General features: G+C 38.9%; 1 protein-coding gene across 1 annotated transcript; it reads left to right on the top strand.

Moving 5' to 3' along the window:
* Window positions 1-14,017: 14,017 nt before the first annotated feature.
* LOC110899719 (dynein 8 kDa light chain, flagellar outer arm) lies at window positions 14,018-16,361 on the top strand. Its single transcript, XM_022146610.2, has 3 exons — window positions 14,018-14,275; window positions 14,395-14,500; window positions 16,133-16,361. Exons 1-3 carry the CDS (start codon window positions 14,123-14,125, stop codon window positions 16,213-16,215), a joined length of 342 nt encoding a protein of 113 aa, XP_022002302.1. The 5' UTR covers window positions 14,018-14,122; the 3' UTR covers window positions 16,216-16,361.
* The last annotated feature ends 10,216 nt before the right edge of the window (window positions 16,362-26,577 follow it).

The raw sequence follows: 26,577 nt of genomic DNA, 5'->3' as shown, positions 1-26,577 counted from the left end.
GACCATTGTATTGATAATTTCCATATGCTCCTTAGCAACTTCAATGCTGAGGTGTGAAAGGTTTGAATTATCGACTCGGATTGTTTTAGGGTTTTGAGGTTGAGGATTGTTTGTATAGTGAGCCTGCTGTTGTTGTTGTGGTGGTTGGACTTGTGGCTGTGTTGGGACGGGAATGTAAGACCTCGGATCAAAAGCTGGAGCAGCAGTTGATTGAGGAAACGGAAGAGAACTTGAGTTGGACACAAATGCAGTTTGCAGTTTAGGTTGCTGAGCTGCAGCTGATCTTGCCAAAACATCGAAGCCTGGAAGGTACATTTCTGTATTCTGAGGAGCGGGAGCTCGCTTTGCTTTCCTGATTTCTTCATCATTTTTATGTTCCAGCTTCTGAATGAACTCGTAGATGTTAACCGTGTCTAGAGTTCCAGTGTGCTTCAACAACTCAATAAAAGAACTCCACTTTGGAGGTAAGGCGTCAGCAAACCTATTCACCATGTCTTGTTGAGTGGATACAACCCCATAAGCACACATTTCACTAATCAGATGATAGAACCGTGTTGTCATATCATTTAGAGTTTCGTTTTCCAAAAATTGAAACGATTCAAACTCTTTCTTCAACAAATCATGACGAGACTTTCGAGTAGCTGCATTGCCTTCTCCTCTAGCAACTAAGGCATCCCACAATGTTTTCGTGGTCTTGCAGTAGGAGAACTGATGATAGATATCTTTGTTGAGTGCTTGTGTAAGTGTAGCAAAAGCCTTTTTCTCCAATTCATAAGCCTTCTTGTCATTTTCCAGCATGTTAGCATAACCTTCTGAAGTGGACGCAGCAACCTCCAGATTAGCATTGAATGCATTGATGATGATCAGAGAAGTGGAACAGCTTGTTATGCAAAGATCATCGAGCATGTTCATAAAGAAGAGTCCTCTGGAAGTGATGACAGTTCTGGTTATTCTGGAAGTTCTGATGAAGAAGGCTCTGTTTCTGGGGATAATCACTCAGAGTCTGATGTGAAGGAGGAAGGAGGTGATGATATTCAAGATCTACTGAATGAAGCTGATGAGCTTAAATGTCAGAAATCAATTCTGATTAGGAAGGCGGCTACTGCATCAAAGGAAATGGAGAAGTTATTTTCTGAAGATGGAGCTTTTTCTTTTCAAACTGCCTTTATGGCAAACTTTTCAGCCTCTTCTAGTCAGGTAAATTCTGAACCTCCTGCTCCTAGTGTTTGTAAATCATGTGCTGATATGAAGCTTGAATCAGAAAAGCTTCATAGTCATAATCAGAATTTGGTTATTGAACTGTCGAAATGCAAAGATGCGAACATGGCTTTAACTCGGAATGAAAAAGAATTTAAATCAGTAATTGAAACATTAAAGAAAAATGTGTCCGAAGTGAACAAAGTAGTTTACCACAAGCAAGTAAGTATAAATGAATACATTAACATTGTGGAAGAAACTAAGAAGCAATTAGCCATAGCCCAATGCGAGCATGATGCGATCAAACAAAAATTGGAGAGTTATTCTAACTCCCAATTTGTGCTTGATCACATCATCGATGTTCAACAACCAAAGGGAAATCAGAAAGGCATAGGGTATAAGAAATGTCCGCCCCCCTTTGATGAATAATTATACCAAGATGCCTGATGAGGAGGAAATGCCTCGATATGAACCCAGTGTGCCTCTTGATGTTGAGGAATTTGCTGCTGGCCTAGGGTTCAAACCGGACAATTCTTCAAACACATCCTCTAAGGAACAAGAGACTTCATCATCCATGAAGCAAAGTCCTCCAATTATCGAGGACTATGAGACATCGGATGATGAATCAGAAGTGGATGTAAGTGATCAGGATAAATCACTTAACAAGATGAAAGGAGTAGTTATTCCACGAGAGAATCACATCCTTTGTGATCCTGACACTCCTGATGTCTCATCTGTTAAGAAACAAGTGATTGATTCTGTCAAAGTTGATAAGACATGTGTGTCTACTGTTAAAAGCAGTAATGTGTTGTATACATTGGTTGGAGATAATAAAATCTACTCAGATCATGTTTTCCCAATTAAAAATGTAAATCAATCTTTGATTGACAAAGTCTTTGAAGACAACACAAACAGGTTTTTGGGAAAAACACTTTCGGGAATTGTTGTAACACAATGTGATCCAATTCCTAAGCATGAGATTAGAAAACAGTTTGGTAATCAAAAATCTTCAACCACTCAACAACCTAGTGCTTCTAATGGTAAACAACCAGTCAAACGAGCTCAAAAGCATAAAGTCTCTCAGATGAAGTCTGAAACAAAAGGAGCTCGATTTCAAAAGAAAGCAAAAGATGTCAAGTTCGTGTCATCCAAGGGTACTGATAAGATTGAAACTTTTGAGAACAAATCTAACACTGATTTTGTAAAACAAGTCACAATCTTAAAACGTAACAGTGATAACAATTACACTCAACGCACAAATGGGTGTGATGAAAAGGCTAGTACCTCAGGTTCCACGAGTTCGACATCTTGTGGTCAATCAAGTTCTCCTAAGTTTGTTGAAAGGAGAACATGTTTTAAATGTGGAGAAATTGGGCACATCATCAAAAACTGCCCAAATGCTCCAAAGAATAAATTTGTTGAGAAAGCTCCACCTGAAACAGTTCATCCTCAACGTCGGTCAGTTTCACCTAAACATGATAAACGAACTGTAAAGGAACAAGAAACTAAACAACGACGTAAGAACATGAAAACTGTTGAAAAAGCTTTAAAATCTGAAGTTAAAACAGTTCAAAGGGAACCAAGTGTGTCACAACCTGTAAAACCAGAATCTTCAAAAACTGGTAGGCAAAAACGAACTTGGTTACCTAAGGCGGGTGACAATTCAGGGGGAGCAGTTGTTCTTGAAAACCATCAAGAGATTGATATCACGTTTCGTGATGCTCAGGGACGACCCAAGACCACTAAGGCTTGGGTCCCCATTCTCAACTGATGTTTTTAAATGACACGTGCAGGATGTTCTAGGAGGAACTATTAATAGTCATTGGATTGTTGATAGTGGGGCATCCAGGCACATAACTGGCGACTTACAGCTCCTATACGACGTGAGAAACATTAGAGGAGGGTATGTTGCTTTTGCGGGAGACAAAGGCGGATTCATCACTGGAGAGGGAAGTATCTCAAATGGTATGGTGTGCTTCGATAAGATCAATTATGTTAAGCAAATTGATCATAATCTTCTCAGTGTGTCGCAAATCTGCGATAAAAAATTCTCTGTGCATTTTGATGATGTCGGCTGCTATGTGCTGAAACCTGGATTCAAAATTCCACAAGAATGGATTCTCTTATCGGCTCCGAGAGTTAATGATCTTTATATTCTCGACATGAGCCAAGCGATTACAACATCTGCACAAGTCACTTGCTTTGTCTCAAAAGCCACGGAAAAGGAGTCTATATCTTGGCACAGAAGAATGGGACACATTCACTTGAGAAAGATGAACCATTTGGTGAAAAATAATCTTGTGAATGGTGTGCCTGTGAGAAGTTTTCATTTACAAGATATCTGTGTCTCGTGCCAAAAAGGGAAGCAAACAAAGAAGTCTCACCCTTTGAAGAAAATCAACACTGTCAGCATGCCTCTCGAACGTCTTCATATGGATCTTTTTGGACATATGAAGCACAAGACAACTTTCGGAGATGCTTATTGTCTAGTTGTTACTGATGATTATTCTAGATTTTCTTGGGTATCCTTCATGGCACACAAGAGTCAAACTCCTGGCTTCCTCAAGGATCTTCTTACAATGTTGGAGAATCTCTATTCGTTGAAAGTGAAGAGGATCCGAAGCGACAATGGAACCGAATTCAAGAATCAAGTTATGGATGAGTTTTGTACTTCTAAAGGCATTCTTCATGAGTACAGTTCTCGTTATACTCCACAACAAAATGGTGTCGCAGAGAGGAAGAATCGGACGATTATTGAAACTGCAAGAACAATGTTAGTAGAGTCGGAACTCCCTATTCAATTCTGGGGGGAGGCTGTATCGGCTGCATGCTACACGTTAAACAGAGTTCTTACAGTAAAGAGACATGGCAAGACTTGCTTCGAACTCCTTCAGAAAAGGAAACCGGATCTTTCTTACCTAGAACCGTTTGGTGCTCCATGTACTATGATTGAACCGGATGGAAAGTTTGGAGCAAGAGCTATCGAGGGTTTCTTCCTTGGATATGCTACTCCGAATTTTCGTGTTTGGAATCTGGCTACCAAAAAGATTGAGCTTTGGAGCGAAGTGAGGGTTCAAAGGTACACGAGTCCTGTTAGGGCTCCGGGTGATCCGTGGATGTTCGACTATGATGGGCTATTTGACTCCTTCAATCTGCCAACCTTTGACGAAGAATCAGCAGCGGCTAGGATGTTGTTGGAAAGTGACAACGCTGCTGTCTCGCCTTTGGTTAGACCTATTGTTGTTGACCCCCAAGCTTCTTCATATGTCAACAATATGGTTCAAAATGAGGTTTATGAAGATGCTGCTGATTATAATGATTCTTCTGAAGATGATGAATATCATGATGCAGCTGAAGGATCTTCGGCTCCAGTTGCTCCTGTTCAAGGTGCCTCTGTTGATACTCCTCATATGCAGAATGTAGACACTGCTGAAGGGAATGCATCCACCTCTACACACATTCCTGGTGTGGAGTTGGTTGTTGATCTTAATCTTACCAATTTGGGTATCAATGCACGTGTGCCAGAAAATCCTGAAATGAGGATTCATGATACCCACCCCAGCAGAATATTATAGGAGATGTCCATCGCGGTGTGCAGACGCGTAATCAGCTGAGAAACAACCGGAATGCTGGTTTGTATTCAGCTATAAGAGAATCTGGTCAACAAAATGACTGGTCCTTCGCGCGTTACGTGTCACAAGAAGAACCAAAATCGTGGAAAGAAGCGTTGAAAGACAGTGCTTGGGTTGAAGCCATGCAGGAAGAATTGCAGCAATTTCAAAAGCTTAGTGTTTGGAAGCTTGTTGAAAGACCTGAGAACTACAAGAAAATTGGCACTCGATGGGTCTTCAAATGCAAGAAAGACGACCGTGGAGTGGTTATTCGGAACAAAGCACGTTTAGTCGTTCAAGGTTTTCGTCAGATAGAAGGAATCGACTACAACAAAGTCTATGCACCTGTTGCACGTCTGGAAGCCATTCGGATCTTTCTGGCTTATGCCTCATTCAAAGGATTCAAGGTTTACCAAATGGACGTGAAAAGTGCATTCTTACATGGTGTGGTTGAAGAAGAGGTGTATGTCGAACAGCCTCCAGGTTTTGAAGATCCTATCCATCCCGATCGGGTTTGGTTGCTCAACAAAGCTCTCTATGGTCTTCATCAAGCACCGCGAGCTTGGTATGCAACCTTATCTACCTATCTGCTGGAGAACGGTTTTCGAAGAGGTATTATCGATTGTACTCTCTTCATCAAAGAACAAGATGGAGATCTTCTTCTGGTACAGGTATACGTTGATGATATTATTTTTGGTTCTACTAATGATGTCTTGTGTAGGAATTTCGAGCGCATTATGCAGGATAAATTCGAGATGAGTGCTATGGGGGAAATGACCTACTTCTTGGGCCTACAAGTGCAACAAACTGAGTCTGGGATATTCATCCATCAGACTAAATATGTTGGTGACATCTTGAGCCGGTTCCAGATGTCTGATGCAACGCCCATTGGTAACCCACTGCCACAAAATCACGGAATTACTCCAGACTTGAAGGGTGAAGCTGTTAGCCCCTCATACTATCGCGCAATGATCGGATCTCTTATGTACCTCACAGCATCAAGGCCAGACATAATGTACCCAACGTGCCTGCTAGCCAGATATCAAGTTAACCCGAAGGCCTCACATCTTGCAGCTGTAAAAAGGATTTTTCGTTATTTGAAGGGTTACCCTGACACCGGTCTATGGTACCCTAGGGATAATAACTTTGACTTAGTCGCATTCAGTGATTCTGATCATGGCGGATGCAAAATCGACGGCAAATCCACAACGGCTGGATGTCAGTTTTTAGGAACTCGCCTAGTCACATGGCAGTGCAAGAAGCAGACGTGCGTCGCTACATCAACATGCGAAGCTGAATACATTGATGCCTCAAGTTGTTGCTCCCAAGTTCTTTGGATACAACAACAATTGCGGGACTATGGTTTTGAATTCCTAACTACTCCTATTTACGTTGATAATTCTGCTGCATTACAGATCACTAGAAATCCTGTGCAGCACTCAAAGACCAAACACATCGAAATCAAATATCACTTCATACGTGATTGCTTTGAGAAAAGACTAATCGATGTTGTTAAGGTCCACACCGATGACCAACGTGCCGACCTTTTTACCAAAGCATTTGACAAATCAAGATTTGACTTTTTATTATTGGTAAACGGCATTAAGGTCAAGCAAGAGTAAACCAACATAGGAAAATCATTTTTGTAAATACCTTTGTGTTTTTAAATTTGTCTTAGTTTATTGATTTTAGGGGGAGTAAATCCAAAAATCGGAAAATCCAAAAACATCGAAAAATTTCAAAAACACAAAAACAATAGAAAAACAAAAATGAGTTTCCTGGCGAGCAAAAGAGAAAATGATAGTACATCAGTGGTCTATCCAAACCTCTTTAAACCTTAAATGAAAAACGATAAGCAGCTCTATATAAGATGTATCGGTAGGCTCACAATCATTTTAAAGTGTGCAGGGTGATATAAATCTTAAATCGACTGAAGACCAGGTGGGAACCATTCATTGGAATATGGTCTTAGTACCGAAATTTCGTTTGATAGATTGCCGAGGTTCTGAGATATTCGGTCTTTATGCTGCTTATCATCTGGGTATCATGGTTGTATCTTTTACCGAAAAATAACGGGGACGCAAGTCTAGATCTTCCATGATACTATACATACGTGTACATAATACATACTGCATTCGACCTCAATAAGTGATAAACAATCACATGTCCATATCAAATAAGTGATAAAATATCACATTTATCCGGGAGTCAAGTTCGTCTCTCTGCTGTACGGAAGTACTGACCTGTTCACGGACTTGCTCCTGTGCCCTCATGCATATGAAAATCAAGTTCCTCATCAATAAGTGATTATATCACATAGGGCTTGTTTTCAAATCAAAATAAGTGAGTATCTCACATCATATACGGTCAAACAGATGATAATCGGTATACTCACCGGTAAGATGAACCCTCGTGCATACCTTGATACGGGAATGTGTCGTGATGTGGATGAACACCGGTCGGTAAGTATAAATCATACCTTAACGTATCCCCTCGCCATGATTACATCTGATAAGTTGAGCTTAAGTGGACAACAATACCGATAATTGTTATAGGATGCTTATTTTAATGTTAACTAACTGAATAACAAGAGTGTTTTGACATGACCGTACACTGATATGATTCTCTTACCCTCGAAACTCGCAAAAAGAATGTCTGTATATATTTATTTACTGCTTAACTTTTATTGTTTTATTTTTAAACAGTTTCGTCGTTTGGTGCATATCAGCACGACATTAGCGGTGATGTCGTTTGATAACACTCAAAGGATATTAAAATTGTTGTCTTTTAATTTCAAAAATACCAAAAAGATTTTAGGTGAGTTTTAATATAAACTTTATAAAGCCAAAAAGATTTTATTTCTAATTTATTTTCGATCGTACGATGTTGGAGCTCGAGTCTTCGTTACCTGAAACCTGAACGAAAACCGAATTGACTAAATCTTCATAAACGGTCGAAATTTGCAAGCTTTGAAAGTTAGATCCAAAATTGACAACTTTATTAAAACTTTCAAACTGTCGGACGGTGTTTGATTATGACATGGTCATTCGTGTGTCATTTGTTTATACTAACTATTCCAAGCAGTTGTTCTCATTACGCGTTTAGATTTCTTGCATGTGCAGATTCTAAAGGCTAGGAGAACATGGTCAATGACAAGCTTTGGAATGAAGACACGACGTGAAGGCGCTCAAAAGATGAAGATGATCGAGTTGCTGCTGGCCATCATCAACACCACAAGGATCTTAAGCATTGAAGATCAAGTCATTCACGAGCATAACTCAAGGGGGAGCTTATGTTAAGGGGGAGTTTGTCAACACACTTCCTACACGATACGGGTAGTTTGTTGATACACTCTCTGCTTTCAAGACGTGAAGACTTTGAAGATCCTCCGACATCGAAGACTTAAAAGGACATCAGAGTCTTGAAGACACGAAGATCAAGGATGATCAAGATCGAGACAAGATTGAGACAAAGCTACAGCCAAGGGGGAGTTTGTTGGTGCACTTGTGTCTGTACTTTGTCTGTATTCGATCTCGATGTAAAACGATGTTCTTGTTTGTCATGTAAGTTTGACCAAGTCAACCATCCTCCTGGTTTGACTTGGCCAAACAGTTAGTTTATGAATGTAACATGTCTAGTTCGAAGGATGTCTCATCGAAGGATAGTTTAGATCCTTTGATGAGCTCGAAAGTTGAACCTTCGATGGATAGACCTCGATAGATCACCCTTCGAGGTCACTGTGAACCCTGCGATGGAAGTCTGATCGAAAGATGATCTTTCGATCAGTATTCCTGATCCTTCGACAGGTTCAACATCGATAGATGGTCCTTCGAGACATCTATCGGATCCTTCGGACAGACCTGCTGTGTATGGGTATAAATACCCATGCAGTGTGTTCTTTTCAGTAGGGACACACACACAGAGACAAAAAGATAGACTCGAGAGTTAGAGAGAGTTTTTTGTCAAGAACACACACACACTTAGAGAGAATTTACAAAACAGATTTGTAAACATTGTGCTTGTAACCGGAACCTTCATTCGCATTAATACAAGTGGTGTTAATCGGTGAATCTTGTGTGTTTTGTGTTTATGCTTGTCTCAACTCATGTTTGCATTCTAGCTTGGATTCCGCACTCGCTAGTGTGTTACTATAACAAGGTTAAGGTTAAACCTCATCCTCCACGAGGGACCTACAAAAACCTCCTTAACTCTTTAACCATCATCTTCCGATGAGCAACAATCGCCGGTATCCTCTTGGTACCGGCAACGACTTCGACGGAGGCGGCCAGTACGACGTTAGTTAATATTTTTCAAACAAACCCTAATTATAACCATCAATGTTCAAACCCCAAACTCAACAAAACCAACAGCAACAGTCATACTTCGAAATCATGCCGAGTGCAGGCAAGACATTCATATTGGTTGTTGATTAATCTGCTCTTATAAGGAATCTTTGACGGTTCTTAAGGTTGATATACAACACAACAGTGCTCTGTAAGCTATTTTTAACTCAGTTTCTGTTATCCTTATATTCATCGATATATATTTATTGGTTAGATGATCTATTGATCTGAGCACCTTTTTTCTAAGTAAGTGAAATGTTGATTATAGGGATGATGGCAAAAAGTTGCAGATACGCATGAACCACAGTTCTCTATGGTAAAACATTGATCTAAGTGTTTCATCTATTTTCTTCTCATATCTATGTGGTCTATGAAGAGTTTAAAGTTTAGTGTAACTTTTATTTTGATGTATTGTGATTGTACAGTAGGTGTAGAGTCTTGAGGTTTTAAATTGGGTTTTTCGTACATGGGTAAAACTAAGGAATTTTCATATGTGGTTTGTGCATATGGCTATACGGAGTTGATATCTTTGTAAATCAACCAATAGGCATCCATATTGATTAACGAAGGTGACAAATTGTTGCTTAGTTGGAATTTCTCTAAAGAATATTCGTTACATTGGTTACACGTAGTTGCTTACTTGAAAATTCACGCATAATGATTGTCTTGAGTCTTTATATCATGTGTTACTTTCCTTTTCTTCAACCCAACATTATCCTTCAACCGCTCCACACATCCCAACATCATTTGTAGCTCAAAATTCTAATGGCATTTGCAGGTACAACCTAGAAATGCATGACATGTAAGAAGACTGTCTACTTGGTGGACAAACTGACTGCTGATAACATATACTCAAGGTTTCTTATATCTGCCCATTAGGTGTTTGATGTAATGCCTCAATGACTATGAGTTCATGATACTAACTGATTGTTTAACTTTTTGGTGATTTTGCAGCTTAGTAACTACGACTCCTTTAAGGGCGTTCTTTGTTGCAGGCTTGATTAGTTATTCTAACTCCTTAAGGGCGTTCTTTGTTGCAGGCTTGATTAGTTGTTCTAGAAAACAGCTGGTAGCTTCCCGTTCCAAAGTTTATGCTCATCAAGAGTGTCGTTTTTCGACGTATTGGCAGGTAGTACTTCTCACACGTTTCTTATTTTGTTTTTTTCCTATACGGTTTTGGCATTTTTAGCACAACCAGCCCATATAGAATCTAATTTATTCTACCCCCTCAGTTAGAAATAATATGCTTCCCATATTGACCCGCTATTTGACTTGATTGCTAATGCGTCAACAGTTTTCACAAGGCAAAATCGGCGAATGGAAATGCAAGCAAACCTATACTAAATATGCATAATCTGAACGGGGTTGATACTGACCATGCTTCAAGACCAACAACATTCGGTCAAAGTTCTCAAATTACCATGGCTCCACAGGTCTATCATTCTCTTTGTTTTTTCTTCAGATAATTCTATTTTCATTTATATAAAATAACCAAAATTATATTTATACATTTAGAGTCCATATGTGGAAAGCTCCAAAATTTTGCTGGTATAGTAATTTTTCCTTTCCTAATGCCAACAACCTGGGGTCCAAAGAAACCAGTGAAGTTGCAGGGTTAAGGTGAAATGGTATAACTATAAATAGTGATCTCATTCTATTTTGAGTGAATTTTTACGTTTTGATTGAATTCATGAAATTTGAGCTTTTTTAATGACATGGTTTTGTACTTTTTTTTGTTACATTTACAGATGTTATGGTGTGGAAATCTTATCATGTATTTCTATTTATTTGTAGATCTATAATCACAAATCATTTTAAGCATTCTAACACTTTTGACCCATTCGGACACTTCATAAATCTGATCTCGTGACAATTAGGAAAATTATGTTATTTAATAAACTCCTAAACTTGAAGTGGTATAACCTGGATTTGGTGGCTTATTATTTGAGCCTTAAACTTAGGTATTATTTGAGCTGTGTATGATAAAGAAGATCACTATTTTTTTGTTGGGTGTGTTAGTTACATAACCACTTTTAAATAGAAAATCACAAAGATCATACAAACATATGTACTTGATGTTTTAAATATTTGTCCTTACACCCGAATGTATACCATTGTAAATTGTCGACCCGCTGCAACGCGCGGGCTCCTCACTAGTACATGTACAAAATCATCATTTAAAGGTTCATCAACATTTAAAGGTTCATAAACATTAACATTTATAGGTTCATCAACATCAACATTTAAAGGTTCATCAACATTTACAGTTTCATCAACATCAACATTTAAAGGTTCATCAACATTTACAGTTTCATCAAGATCAACATTTAAAGGATCATCAACATTTACAGTTTCATTTATAGGTTTTACGAATCTGAGTAAAGAACCCTTTAGCGATTCTATTTCAGCTTCTCGTTTTTGTTTCTTTAGCCTTTTAAAATGGCCGGATTCATGTTTACAATATCTATTAGACATTATAAATTTATCACAAATTCACAGAACTCGCTAACAAACAGAAAATTAGGCAACTATGAAATTAGGGCTAATATCACAAACTTCAATTGGGCAACTAGGAAATTAGGCAACACTACAACATATTTTAACTAGAAAATTAGGCAACTAGGAAATTACGGCTTTACCTTCAACAAGGATTCAACAAGATGCAGCCACTAAGCGATCCCAGCGAAGAGCCGAAGATGCAGCCACTGAGCGAAGATGCAGTCTTGATTTTGTAAGAAGATGATTCGCATATGAGCACTGATGAGCGAAGAACAGCCGAACAATAGTGAGTTGAGTTTGTAAATTAGGTAGCAATTTAACTATTTAAGCTTAAGAAGATGAATCAGTGGCGAGAAAATAAAGATTACCGTTGAAAGAACTCAAGAAGATGATGAGACGCTGCCATAATTGCTCCGTGACGGCCGGCTGTTTCTCTTCCACTGACTCCGTGTGACTCGCTGCCATAATTGCTTTCCCTTGGGCCGCCCTAATAACCTATACGACTACCAGTGTTTGTGAGAAAATACATATAATATAATTTTTTTTTAAAAAAATGGAGGCCCTATGGTTGATGTGGCCCAAGGCCCAAGCCTCATTTGGCTTACCCTTGGGCCGGCCCTGACTGTAACATATCATCGACACATACTGACATACATATCACGTAGGACAAGAGGCTCCATTATCTTTTATGAATAAAGCCTATGATATGGGTTAAACACCTCAATAGCCCTTCCCCCATTTATTTTTTGGGTTTTAAGGTTTTGGATTGAAGTGGGGCCCACAATTCCATACGTTTATTGCTCGCTATGTAATCACTGGGCATCAATAGCGTCCTATCAATGACGCTCTGGTGTGAAAATGGGGCCCTATTGATAATTTTTTTGCTGAGGTGGAACAGGTTTGACGTCCTATATTATCCAGCCTTAAGGTTTGATGGAAAGTTGTGAGTATCCCATATATATATATACAATATTATACTAGAAAAAATATATTTTCTTAAGTAAACTGCAATTTTATCCCCTGTGGTTTTGGGTGATTGGCACCCTTACCCCCCTAACGAAATAATTGCAATTTTACCCCCCAACGTTTGCTGTTATGTCGCAACCTTACCCCCCGGCCTCAGTCAACGGTAGTTTGACCCTTATAGGTAAGGGTATTTTAGTAATCTTACCCTATATTTATTATTATTATTATTATTATTATTATTATTATTATTTTTATTATTATTTATAAAATCAAATTATCATCATCATCTTCAAATAACAGATCTGATCCTCCATCATCATCATCTTCAAATTATCATCATCATCTCCTAGTAACAGATCTGAACCTCGTAAGCTACTCGAAGGTTACTGCTGTTGTTCCCACTCCATGCGTGTCTTCCACCCTACTTCATTCTCCCAAAATTATACATACAAACCCCCATTATATATACACCCCCATCTTCAAAAGCCTCTCAATTCACCAATCTTCACTCCCCTAAACCCAAATCGCAAATCGAACCATTATTCCCACACTCTCCACGATCAAAACCCAGATCTAGCTCCTTCAATCTTCCTCAAATTTGATCAGAAAACCATGAATTCTCGATCGGTTGCAGTCGCCTTTATCGGGTTTGTGTTCATGGCTTTGTTTGGTGTCAATCGAGCTCAAGAATTCGCTCCAGTTCCGGCTCCGGTTCCGGGTAATGATGGTGCTGCGATTGATCAAGGGGTGGCCTATCTTCTTCTGTTGGTGGCACTTGCTATTACTTATCTTGTTCATTAGAGTTGTATTTGGTGTTGGATTTGGTTGATTGTTATATTCTTTTGATTCTTATATAGATTTTAGTTAGTGTGGCAATGGTGGTGCTCGATAATGGTGGCTGGGGGTGAAATGGTGGAGAGTGGGCTGGAGGTGGTGGGTGGAGGTGGTTGAGGGTGGTGGCTAGAGGTGGTTTGTGGTGGTGAATGGCGGTGGCAGTGTTGGCAGGGGGCAATATCACATAATGCACAAAACACAGGGGATAATATGAAAGGGCATTATAGTCATTTCAAGTTATAGTCAACAGATTAGTCAACACATTTGAGGCCGGGGGGTACGGTTGCGACATAACAGTGAACAGTGGGGGTAAAATTACAATTATTTCCTTAGAGAGTAAACATGCCAATGACCCCTAACCTCAGGGGGTAAAATTACAGTTTATACTCTGTTTTCTTTTTAAGGTAGTGCTACTTGTTAAGTGTCAATTCTCACAAAGTAAAAAGTTAACCACCGACAAAATTATGCATAAAAAATGTCAATTCTCACAAAGTAAAAAAGTTAACCACCGACAATTTTATAAAAAATGTTACATTTTGCCATTTTGGTCATGAAACCTTTTCATAATAAAAAAAAATCGCTAAATTATTGAAATTTTGTCATCAGTGACACAAAAAAGTCCGAAACGCCGCACACTCTTCCGATTCACCAGTCACCACACTCAATTTTCAGATGAGTGAAGAACGGAAGATGCCTCCGGCAGATGATCGGAAAACCACTGCATCGTCGTTAACAACCTCCACTTCCGGCAGCAAAAAAGTCGTAATCAAAAGCGCCGATATGAATGAAGAAATGCAAACTGATGCTGTCAATATCGCCATTTCTGTAATTATTAGTCCACTTTTGTTCTATTAAGATTATTATTATTATTATAACAAAATCAAGTTCGTTCACTGTTAATGTTATGAAGTATAATAATCGGAGTTGTGATTACGTGTGTGCAGGCGTTTGAGAATTGCAGTGTGGAGAAGGATGTAGCGGAATTGATTAAGAAGCAGTTTGATAAGAATCACGGTCCTACGTGGCACTGTATCGTCGGCAAGAACTTCGGTAATTTTTCTGTATTTTGTTAGAATTTATATATGATTTTGAGTACATATCGTATTGCAGTAGTTTTAATTTTGATTTAGCAGTGTAGATCTAGTGATTTAGGTTTAAATTAGTGTGTTGAGATTGTCGTTGAGTGTAAGAGTGTATGAATGTGGTGAAAAATTAGGGTTCGGTTTATGTGATTTAGTTCTAATATCGTGTTGGGGGCTGTTTGGCAACTTCTGAATGGTCAAGTGCTGAATCAATAAGAGGTCTGAATCATTAAGTGCTGAATCAGTAAGAGGTCTGAACTATTAAGAGCCAGTGTAATGCTTAACCGTTTAGAGGCAAATGTCTGATCAATTCACATTAGAGGTCTTAACCATTCAGACTTAGGGGCTGTTTGGCAACATCTGAATGGTTAAGTGGCTGAACCAGTAAGAGGTCTGAATCATTAAGAGCCAGTGTAATGCTTAACCGTTTAGAGGCAAATGTCTTGAACAATTCACATTAGAGGTCTTAACCATTCAGACTTAGTATAATGTTTAACCATTCAGAGGCAAATGTCTGAATCATTAAGTGCTGAACGAGTAAGAGGTCTGTACCATTAAGAGCCTCGTTAAGAGGTAAACAAACAGCCCCTTAACCTGCAATTGATGTGGCAATTACTTGTAAAATTAGGTTTAGTTTTGTTTTGGATAACTAGAAGTTGTTTTTGATTATTTTTACGCTAGCTAAAACTCTACGGCCCAATAGTTATGCCAGATATTAGTTGTCTTTAGGTGATTTGCCGGGAAGTCTCTACTCAGGCAACCAAAAACAAATCTATGAGTTATTCGTAGACAAGGCGGACACTATTGAATGTATGAGGGGTCGGATGTTACAGTGGTAGAATCTTGATTTCTAATTTCCAGCTGCTCACATGTAAAGCGTCTTCAATGGGACGTATCCACCACCACTTCTCACTCCGTCAAATATGAATCCTTGCAGGTTCATATGCTCCTAAATTTGGGATTTTATACTTGAACCAATCTTGAGTAAGCAGTGGTAACTAGATGTAACTGCATACTAAAAGTACAGTTTCCACTTTCCACATACAGAAACTGTTGATTCATGCAACTGTGAATGAAATGTGGTGCTGCTGAATTCATCATTTACTGATTAATTATTTAATACACCAGTTACAAACAACTTTTTTATAAGTAGGGTGTGTGGGAAGTGTGGAAATAGGATATAGTGCAAACATGTAAATACTGGGAGGATTAAATTTATGTTCTGAGCCCTTAAAAGAAACATTCTTCCTGTAGGCCCTTAAAAGAACCTTTATATAAGATCAAAGATATTATATTTTTTGTAACCTAAGATTATGTTATGAGCCCAGATAATAAGACCTAAGGTGAAGAGTTATTGTTGATATTCATTATAATTTGACCCCCTATATTTGTTAATCATGGAAGCTTCCTGTTACATCATGTAGTAAATTGTATTTAAGGATGTTGTACACATGTTTAGAAAGTGGTTGTATACTCATCCACTAACACCTTTTTTTTTGGGTAATCATCCACCAACACTTAAATCTGTTCATACCTAATTCTTGGGTTCGCGTGTGCGCTTGGTAAAATTAAATCTTTACGGGTCGGTTGGATTTTGCAGGGTCTTACGTGACTCATGAGACAAACCACTTTGTGTATTTCTATTTGGATTCAAAGGCAGTGTTGCTGTTCAAATCTGGTTGAGCCTGCTTACATATGCATTCAAGTTACCAATTGTAGCTGAACATGCATGCTTGTGATGTTGTATATTACACTCCACTATTAAATCTACTTTGGTGTTTGAATAATAATATAATATAATATAATATAATAATACCCTTCATTGTCTATTGACTCTTATATCCATCTTCTTCTGGTGTTATTATCTTGATTATGAAGTAAATTTTTTTATTATAGGTAACTTGAAATTTTCAACTTCACGTTATTTTTAATAAAAGGTTTTTTCAAAAAGCTCGTGACTTAAAACTCTCACGCAATCTGCTAATTAATAAACAAGTTGAGCTGACTTGGTTTGTAAACACGCTAAGCTTTAGTTAAGGTAAGCTTAATCGTTTGGATCATTTAAGTTAAACCCAAATTTTAATATTCATATAATCTAATTTCTATAAATAAGCCAATATAATATGCCCATGAAGCAATTAGAGACCGCCGTAATATTAAGTATATTTTAAACAAGTTGTCTCGAGCTTCTTACTAGTCGAGCTTAGCTTAAATTTCAACTCGATAAGAATAAACAAGTTGAGCTGAGCTAGCTCCTTTTACTCAGAGCCCAAGCTAAAGCTGGCTCCGACTAGAGGTGTACAAAACCGGTCTATTTACAAACCGATTAGGTTCCTGAAGTGAATCATTTTTTTTTCATAGTGGGCTCAAACTGGGTTGAACCAACCTGGTTCGAGTTGTAAATTGATCTTAGAGTTGAAACTCTGAACCTACCCAAATCGGTTTGGGTCGGGTTCTAAACCGATTTGGTTCCAAAACCTATTCCAGTATCGTTTTTTTTTTTGTACAAAACCATTTTTCTTACAAACCGGTTTGGGTCCAAATCGATTCTTCCATTGAAATCTCAAACTGATTACCAATCGGTGGGTTGGGTTGGGGTCCAAACCAGGGTGGGTCAAACTGGTTTTTAAGTGTAGTGGGCCGGGTAAGAAGCAAGTAGGCAACCCAAATTATGTAAATTACACTTTATCACGGATCATTAAAAGATTTATTGGGCCTAATCTGTTGGGCTCAAATTCACCTGTTAAAACTTAAAGTTCCCGCCATTAAAATTACAGAGTTCTACTCTCTGGAGGTTGCATTAAAACTACACTTTTTTTCATGGATGCTTATATAAATCGACACCGTCTTGATGAAGAAAATCAAATGTATTTGTAGCTACAGGACAACGTATTCGTATTGAGATAATTTGCAGATCTTTTACACATTCAGGTACTTTTATCCAATCGCTTTAAGGTACAAGTTGTTATTATTAACTGTCAATTTACATAAAGTTAGCTTCTTGAGTAGATTGTCACATATTAGATATTTGTTATTAAAGGGAGAAAATGTCATTATCATTAGTGTTCTGTTTTCAGTTATTAGTATGAGGATTGTAGGTCCCTGTTTCGCGGAGGATTACGAACCTAAACCTTGTTATACAAACCTACTAGCGAGTGCGGAATCCAAGCTAGCAAGCAAACCGAGTTAGTAGCAAGTAGAGAAACAAACACACAAAGATTCACCGATTAACACTAGTCGTATTAATGCAAATGAAGGTTCGGTTACAAGCTCAATGTTTACAGAAGTGTTCTATAAACTCTCTAAGTGTGTGTGTGAGTTCTGGGCAGAATGCTCTCTAAGCTTCTATCTCTTGGTGTGTAAAATGGCAGAACTAACTCTCACACAACACATGCATGGGTATATATACCCAGCTCAGCAGGTCTGCTCGAAGGATCCGAAAGATGGGCCGAAGGATCATCTTTCGGATACAATGCTTTCGAAGGATAAGCAGGGACCTCGAAGGATAGTCTTTCGAGGTCTATCGTTCGAAGCATATCTTTCGATGAGATCGAAGGATCCAAATTATCCTTCGATCTCTACATCATCCTTCGATCAGAACATCTCTCAACATACAATCTGTTGTCCAAGTCAAACCGGAGGATGGTTGACTTGGTCAACTTACAACACAAATCAGGACATCGTTACATAAGACCGAATACAGACAAAGTACAGACACAAGTGCACCAACAAACTCCCCCTTGGCTGTAGCTTTGTCTTTGATCTCTAAGCTTTGTCTTGTTCTTCTAAAAGTGTAGACTCGTCTTGAACTTCGACGGTCTTTGGTCTTCAGGTTTTCAAAACTCTGATGTCCTATCATGTCTTCAATGTCGGAGGATCTTCAAAGTCTTCACGTCTTGAAAGTAGAAAGTGTATCAACAAACTACCCGTATCATGTAGGAAGTGTGTTGACAAACTCCCCCTTAACATAAGCTCCCCCTTGAGTTATGCTCGTGAAAAGACTTTATCTTTATGAAGTGAGATCCTTGTGGTGTTGATGATGGCCAGCGGCAACTCGATCATCTTCATCTTTTGAGCGCCTTCTCGTCGTGTCTTCATTCCAAGGCTTGTCATCGACCATGTTCTCCTAGCCTTTAGAATCTGCACATGCAAGAAATCTAAACGCGTAATGAGAACAACTGCTTGGAATAGTATAAACAAATGACACACGAGTGACCATGTCAAAATCAAACACCGTCCGACAGTTTGAAAGTTTAATAAATTTATCAATTTTAAATTCTAACTTTCAAAATCTGCAAATTTTGACCGTTTATGAAGATTTAGTCAGTTCGGTTTTCAGTCAGGTTTCAGGTAACGAAGACTTGAGCTCCAACATCGTACGATCGAAAATAAAGCAGAAATAAAATCTTTTTGGCTTTTATAAAGTTTATATTAAAACAAGCCTAAAATCTTTTTGGTATTTTTGAAATTAAAAGACAACAATTTAAAATCCTTTGAGTGTTATCAAACGACATCACCGCTAATGTCGTGCTGATATGCACCAAACGACGAAACTGTTTAAAAGAAATAATAAAAGTTAAACAGTAAATAAATAAATATATACAAACATTCTTTTTGCGAGTTTCGAGGGTAAGAGAATCATATCAGTGTACGGTCATGCCAAAACACTCTTGTTGTTCAGTTAGTTAATATTAAGATAAGCATCCTATAACAATTATCGGTATTGTTGTCCACTTAAGCTCAACTTATCAGATGTAATCATGGCGAGGGGATACGTTAAGGTATGATTTATACTTACCAACCGGTGTTCATCCACATCACGACACATTCCCGTATCAAGGTATGCACGAGGGTTCATCTTACCGGTGAGTATACCGATTATCATCTGTTTGACCGTATAAAATTGTGAGATACTCACTTATTTTGATTTGAAAACAAGCCCTATGTGATATAATCACTTATTGATGAGGAACTTGATTTTCGTATGCATGAGGGCACAGGTGCAAGTCCGTGAACAGGTCAGTACTTCCGTACAGCAGAGAGACGAACTTGACACCCGGATAAATGTGATATTTTATCACTTATTTGATTTGGACATGTGATTGTTTATCACTTATTGAGGTCGAATGCAGTATGTAATATGTACACGTATGTATAGTATCATGGAAGATCTAGACTTGCGTCCCCGTTATTTTTCGGTAAAAGATACAACCATGATACCCAGATGATAAGCAGCATAAAGACCGAATATCTCAGAACCTCGGCAATCTATCAAACGAAATTTCGGTACTAAGACCATATGCCAATGAATGGTTCCCACCTGGTCTTCAGTCGATTAAGATTTATATCACCCTGCACACTTTAAAATGATTGTGAGCCTACCGATACATCTTATATAGAGCTGCTTATCGTTTTGCATTTAAGGTTTAAAGAGGTTAGGATAGACCACTGATGTACTATCATTTTCTCTTTTGCTCGCCAGGAAACTCATTTTTGATTTTCTATTGTTTTTGTGTTTTTGAAATTTTTCGATGTTTTTGGATTTTCTGATTTTTGGATTTACTCCCCCTAAAATCAATAAACTAAGATAAATTTAAAACACACAAAGATATTTTCAAAAATGATTTTCCGATGTTGGTTTACTCTTGTGCTTGACCTTAATGCCGTTTACCAAAATTAAGTTTTATCAGAAAAGATTTAACAAATTTTGGAAAAATGAGTTGGCATGTCGGTAAGCGGTGCGAACCATGACAACATTGATGAGTTTCACATTGAAACAATCACGTGTGAGGTGATATCCGAGATCAACGTGTCAGGTCAAAGAGTGCTGTACGAGATAATAACAATTCACAAAGCAGCTAAAATATCGACAAGTATAGGAGAGATTAAGGATTTAAAGGCGTATCCTGCAACTGTTCCGTGCATTGCAAGGAATCTAAGCACTCCCCCAACTTAATATTCACCCGGTGTGAACTTCAAGGTCGAATGTGCAGCTACTGAGAAATCTCTTGACAGCAACAAGCTCATAAACCTCCGGGTCCGGCTGGTCTTCCACATTGTACCAGCGAAGGTCTTGACTTTCTCTTTCAGAAATGGTGTGCGGATGTTCAATCCACGCCAAGGCATCGACACACATTTCACTTCATTCGTTCCTGTGGACCCGATCAAAAACCATAATGACCAAATTTTTGGCACGTTCTTCATTTGGTCGAATTTTGCAACTTCATTCATCCACATTTTCTTTTTCTTTCCTCTCTCTCCATCAAAGGCAACAATTTCTTCTGTCGCCTATCTTGTGCAAGGACATTCCACCATCAACAATCCTAAGACTATCAATAGTTCCTCCTGGAACTTCCTGCACACTCACTCAGAGATTAGTTGGAGAGAGGGACCCAAGCCTTCACAGACTTGGGTCGTCCGTCATCATCGAGAATTGTAACATCCATTTCCCGATGATTCGGAATTGATGTAGCTCCCCCTGAAACAGTTACCGGTTTTGGTATCCAAATCTCTTTCTGTTTTTCATGTTTAACATCCAATTTAACAGATTTTGTTTGGATAATCTCCGGTTTTAAAATCTTTTCAACTTCTTTTCTTTGTTTCTTTTTCTGTTTCTTTGCTCGCTGTTTAACAAGACGAGGATCCTGTTTTGATGAAACAGATCTTTTATGGTAATTGTTACCATGGGGGGCATCAATTTTTGACTTTCTCCTGGTGAGATATGGACAATTCTTAATGATGTGTCCATACTCACAACATTCAAAGCATGATCTCCGCTCAACAAACCTCGGAGTATCATAACTGCAATAGCCGGATGATGAGCTTCGTGATCTTGAGGTACTTGGTCCTACATCACAACCGTTTGTGTGTTGTGTATAGTTGTTTTGACTGTTTCTTTTCAAAATTTTACTTTGTTTAACAAAATCCTTATTGGATTTGTTTTTGGAAGTATCAATTTTATCAGTCCCTCTTGATTTCACGAGGTTTATCTTCCGAACCTTTTTCTTATTTTCGCCCTGTTTGCCTTTTCTATTCTCTTGGGCGGCATGATTTTGTTCACGGGGATCATCAACCTTTGCTTTCAGCTTATGAAGATATGGACAATTTCGAATGATATGTCCAATTGTTCCACACTCAAAACAATATCTTCGTTCAACAATCCCCGAAGCATCATGTGCTCGTCTTGACGATGATGATGAACTTTGTGATCCCGAGGTACTAGGTTTTGAACAGTTTGGATCATTTCTTTTCAAAACTGTTGCTTGTTTAACAAAATCTAAGTTAGATTTGTTCTCATAAGTTTCGATTTTGTCCGTTCCCTTAGATTTCACAAAGTTCACATTCTTGTTTTTCTTTTGGGTCTGTTTCTTCTGACCCTGAGTCGGTGCCTTTCCTTTAGGTTTGGCATGATTCTGCTGTTTTTGTACTGTTGGTAATTTCTTATTCCCAAATTGTTTTCGAATTTCAGCCTTTGGAATAGGAGGACACTGTGTAACTGTAACACGTGGTCCTGTCTTTCCCAAAAATTTACTTGTCGAATCTTCAAAGACTTTACTTATTAAAGATTGATTAACATTCTTAATAGGAAAATCTTTGTCAGAGTAGATTTTATCATCACCAACAAGAGTGTACAGCAAATTCACACCCTCCGACTCTTTTGCAGACGAGGACTCGATTGCAACAGTCTTAGCGGGTTTTGCAGGAGGATCACATAGAATGTAATTCTCGAGAGGTATGTCCCCATTTTTGACTTCCGCATCAGACTTTGCTGGGATGGTATCATCAGATTCATCATCAGAAGAATCAGCATCCTCAATGATGACTGGAGGATCCTGATTCAGTTCAGCAGAGGACACACATGCATCTGCTGAAGTATCTGAGTCTGGTGATACATCTTTCTTGTATCCGAGTCCTGCTGCAAACTCCTTTACATCTAGAGGAACAGATGGTTCAAAGAACACTCTATCCTCCTCGTCAGGCATCGCATCATAATTGTGTCTCACAGGTGGTGGACATTTCTTATATCCTATGCATGTGACATCCCGTTTTTCTTTCTGAACGTCAATGATGTGATCCAACACATAGCTAGAGCTCAAATAACTATCTAGCTTAAGTTGGATCGCATCACTTTCGGTTTTCACACAAGCCATTTCTTTTTGCATTGTCTCAAGACGTGAGATATACAAATTAATTTCCGTTTGTTTTCTGGAAACCATTTTAGTCAATTCAGTTTTATCTTTCTTTAACGTCTCAATCATTGACTTAAATTCTTTTTCATGGTTTTCATAAAACATATTGGCTTCTGTGCATTTTGAAAGATCCACGGTCAACTTCTGGTTGTGGATAAATGTCACATCATATTTCTCTTGCAAAGCTTCGTGTTTGCTTTGCAATTCACACCACTTGACATTCAATGAAACATGTTTGTCTTGCAAGTCAAACAAACTAGCTTGTAAAGCATCATGTTTGCCTTGCAACTCAGACATGTTTGCCTTTAATCTAGCACAATTATCACAATCTACAGCAGTTGGTTCATCAACACATACCTGACTGGAATTACTCTCAGGTGTTGGCCTTTCTGCATCAGAATCAATACCAGATCCATCCTCACTTGAACTTGAAGTTATATCACCTTCCACTGAAGTTGAAACATCTTCACCTGAACTTCTAACATGTTCAGAACTGTTATCATTCCCCGAGGATCCACCATTGCTGACATCTTTGACAATTTCAGCGTACAACGCCGTTTTTGTCTGACTACTGTTCTTGGGATTAAGAAGTGACGATTCTACAGTAGAATAATGGTGTTGTACGGAAACTGGGGGTAATGGATTTCCAAAAATGTCTGTGGTGGGAGGCGGCTTTACAGGAACTTGTATTGGATTGCCAAAACAATCGGTTGTTGTTATTTTCGGTTCACTTTGCCTTTGATTGATAACTGATGCCCACATTTCTGCAGTAATTCGAGGTGGTGTGGGAGGTTCGGCCCATAATGGAGATGACCTTGTATTCGTGTATTTTCCATCGTCTGGAGCCGGTGTACCCCACCATGAGGGAGTGACACCTGAACTTGTATATTCACCATTATCTGGAGCAGGAGTTCCCCACCAACTCGGATTCATCTTTGACAAGAAAAATAAATTCTATGTCAAAGTCACGAAGGATGATTGCCACCTGAAAGATCACACAGCCGAAGGATCCTGGTCGAAAGATCTGAGATCACAGAAACTTGTTAACAATAAACAGACCACAATCTAAAGATCAACTACTGTTCGAAGGATCAACAGTACTCGAAGGATTACTGTTGAGTCTTGAACAATAATTTCGAAAGATTCAAGAACTCGAAGGATTCCCTTTTGAAAGATCCTTATCTTTCGAGTCAATCCCTATCTTTCGGACACTTATCTTTCGAATAGCTAACTTCCGAAGGATCACACTTGTTCGAATGATCAACAGTGTTCGAAGGATCACTGTTGACTTTCGAGCACTGGCTTCGAAAGACTCAAAATCTCGAAAGATTCACACTTGAAAGATCCTTATCTTTCGAGATAAAACAACTATCTTTCGAAAAGATTCCCTGATCGAAAGATATGTTTCGAACTTCGAAGGACTACTCGAAAGATGTTTATCTATCGAGCTGTCACTGATCGAAGGATTGTCTTTCGATGTCGAAGGATATCTTTCGATGTCGAAGGATATCTTTCGAATGAGCACTGACACACTGACACAGATGTGACGGGTTGGTGAAAAGGTGATGGGTAGGTAAGTCAACTTTCGGCAGAAAGGTATGGCAGGCTGACAACTTTCCCACCAACCACGATTTTGAAAGATAATTTGCCCAAAAATGGAAAACTTAACCCAGAAACCGGTGACCGGAACCTTAACCGGAATATTGCCGGAATTCACCAAATCACTCAAAAACAAGTTTTCAAGTTACCCAACCCACTTTAAACACTCCCGGTTAGTTTAGACACGTTTTTACTCAAAGAAAATGCAAGAAACCAAGTAAAAACAGGTGCAAAACCAAGTGTTTCAACACACCAAAACTTGTAAAAACCCGGTTTTAAACAAGGTAAAGAGCGAGGCTCTGATACCACTTGTAGGTCCCTTTTTCGCGGAGGATTACGAACCTAAACCTTGTTATACAAACCTACTAGCGAGTGCGGAATCCAAGCTAGCAAGCAAACCGAGTTAGTAGCAAGTAGAGAAACAAACACACAAAGATTCACCGATTAACACTAGTCGTATTAATGCAAATGAAGGTTCGGTTACAAGCTCAATGTTTACAGAAGTGTTCTATAAACTCTCTAAGTGTGTGTGTGAGTTCTGGGCAGAATGCTCTCTAAGCTTCTATCTCTTGGTGTGTAAAATGGCAGAACTAACTCTCACACAACACATGCATGGGTATATATACCCAGCTCAGCAGGTCTGCTCGAAGGATCCGAAAGATGGGCCGAAGGATCATCTTTCGGATACAATGCTTTCGAAGGATAAGCAGGGACCTCGAAGGATAGTCTTTCGAGGTCTATCGTTCGAAGCATATCTTTCGATGAGATCGAAGGATCCAAATTATCCTTCGATCTCTACATCATCCTTCGATCAGAACATCTCTCAACATACAATCTGTTGTCCAAGTCAAACCGGAGGATGGTTGACTTGGTCAACTTACAACACAAATCAGGACATCGTTACATAAGACCGAATACAGACAAAGTACAGACACAAGTGCACCAACAAGGATGTGTTTTAAAAAGATTATTAAATTATCAATGATTGATCTCAGAAATTTAAAAAGATAATTAGATTAACAATGATTATTTTCAGTGATGTATGAGTTCAGATCACATAAATCCTAATAGTTCATGTAAGAAAGGATGAAAGAAACCAATAAAGTATTATAGGCCCACTCAGTTAGGTTTCTGGGTTACAATATATATGGGTAACCCTAGAAACCTAACTGAGCTTGTGGGCCCATTATACTTCCGATATATATTTTTCTTTGATTCTACATTCAGTTATCTACTTTTATATTCTTGAAAGATACATTTAAGTCAGTAGCCTCTTTTTATTGTTTATTGCATCTCCAACGAGAGCTTGTAAGTCCCACATCGGCCGAGGAGGAGAACGAAACATTCTTTACAAGGGGGTGGAAACCTTTTCTACCAGGACATAGGGATGAGCAAATACCGATACCGTCCCGATCCCGAAAAATACCGATCCCGAATTTTGTGTAAACTTGGTACCGATACCGAAATATGTCGGTACGGTATCGGTATTTTGAGGGTAAAATTCGGTATTTTACCGATACCGTACCGATATCGAAAATGCCAAAAAGGGGATACCATTTCCGGTACCGAAAGAATTCGGGATCGGGATCGGGACGGTATTTTATACCAATTGCTCATCCCTGCCAGGACACACTTTTCCTGCATTGAGCAATTCGCTGGGTGAAAACAAATCATGAGTTCCTGGATGGGCAACCCATCAGGGCCAAGGACAAAGCAACAGACAATATTCTGGCATGGTTTACTTGATCTGTTACACCAAAGTTCATATTGTTATGTTAGTTTGTAGTTAATGCTAAGGGCGTACGGGGCACCCTTCGGGGACCCCTTCGGTGACATGAAACACCGATCGGCAAAGCACCGCCGATGATGCGGGAGAGGAAATCGGGGAGGAGAGATGGAGGGGGACCGGTGGCGGCTCACCGAGAGAGAGGGAGGAGAGAGAAGGCAGCGGTCCAATCACACCTTTTTTTTTTTTTTTTTTTTTTTTTTTTTTTTAAAAAAAAAAACCAATTCACCTAAGAGGGGAGTGGCGCCATCAAATTGGGGTGTTAGGGGAGTTTAAGAGGGGAGTTGACGTGGCACACGGGGATTGGTTTGGCGTAAGAGAGGGGACTCACCTATTAGGTGAGCACCCCCTTCACCCTAAAGACTGAAAGGAGAGATATGGGTAGGAAGAATTAGTACAACAGTACCATATGTTGTATGACTTGAGAAATATTAAAACAAACTTCATTTTCTGTACATACATGTGTATTAA

The sequence above is a fragment of the Helianthus annuus genome, chromosome 13 (assembly GCF_002127325.2).
Source record: "Helianthus annuus cultivar XRQ/B chromosome 13, HanXRQr2.0-SUNRISE, whole genome shotgun sequence".
NCBI lineage: Eukaryota > Viridiplantae > Streptophyta > Magnoliopsida > Asterales > Asteraceae > Helianthus > Helianthus annuus.
This window is presented reverse-complemented; position numbering and strand designations above follow the sequence as displayed.

Excerpts from the sequence above, each read along its gene's own strand:
- LOC110899719 (XM_022146610.2), top strand. The coding sequence starts at position 14,123 with ATGAGTGAAGAACGGAAGATGCCTCCGGCAGATGATCGGAAAACCACT. Across the intron at positions 14,276-14,394 it reads CTGTCAATATCGCCATTTCT|GCGTTTGAGAATTGCAGTGT; the intron begins GTAATTATTAGT and ends ACGTGTGTGCAG. Across the intron at positions 14,501-16,132 it reads TATCGTCGGCAAGAACTTCG|GGTCTTACGTGACTCATGAG; the intron begins GTAATTTTTCTG and ends TGGATTTTGCAG.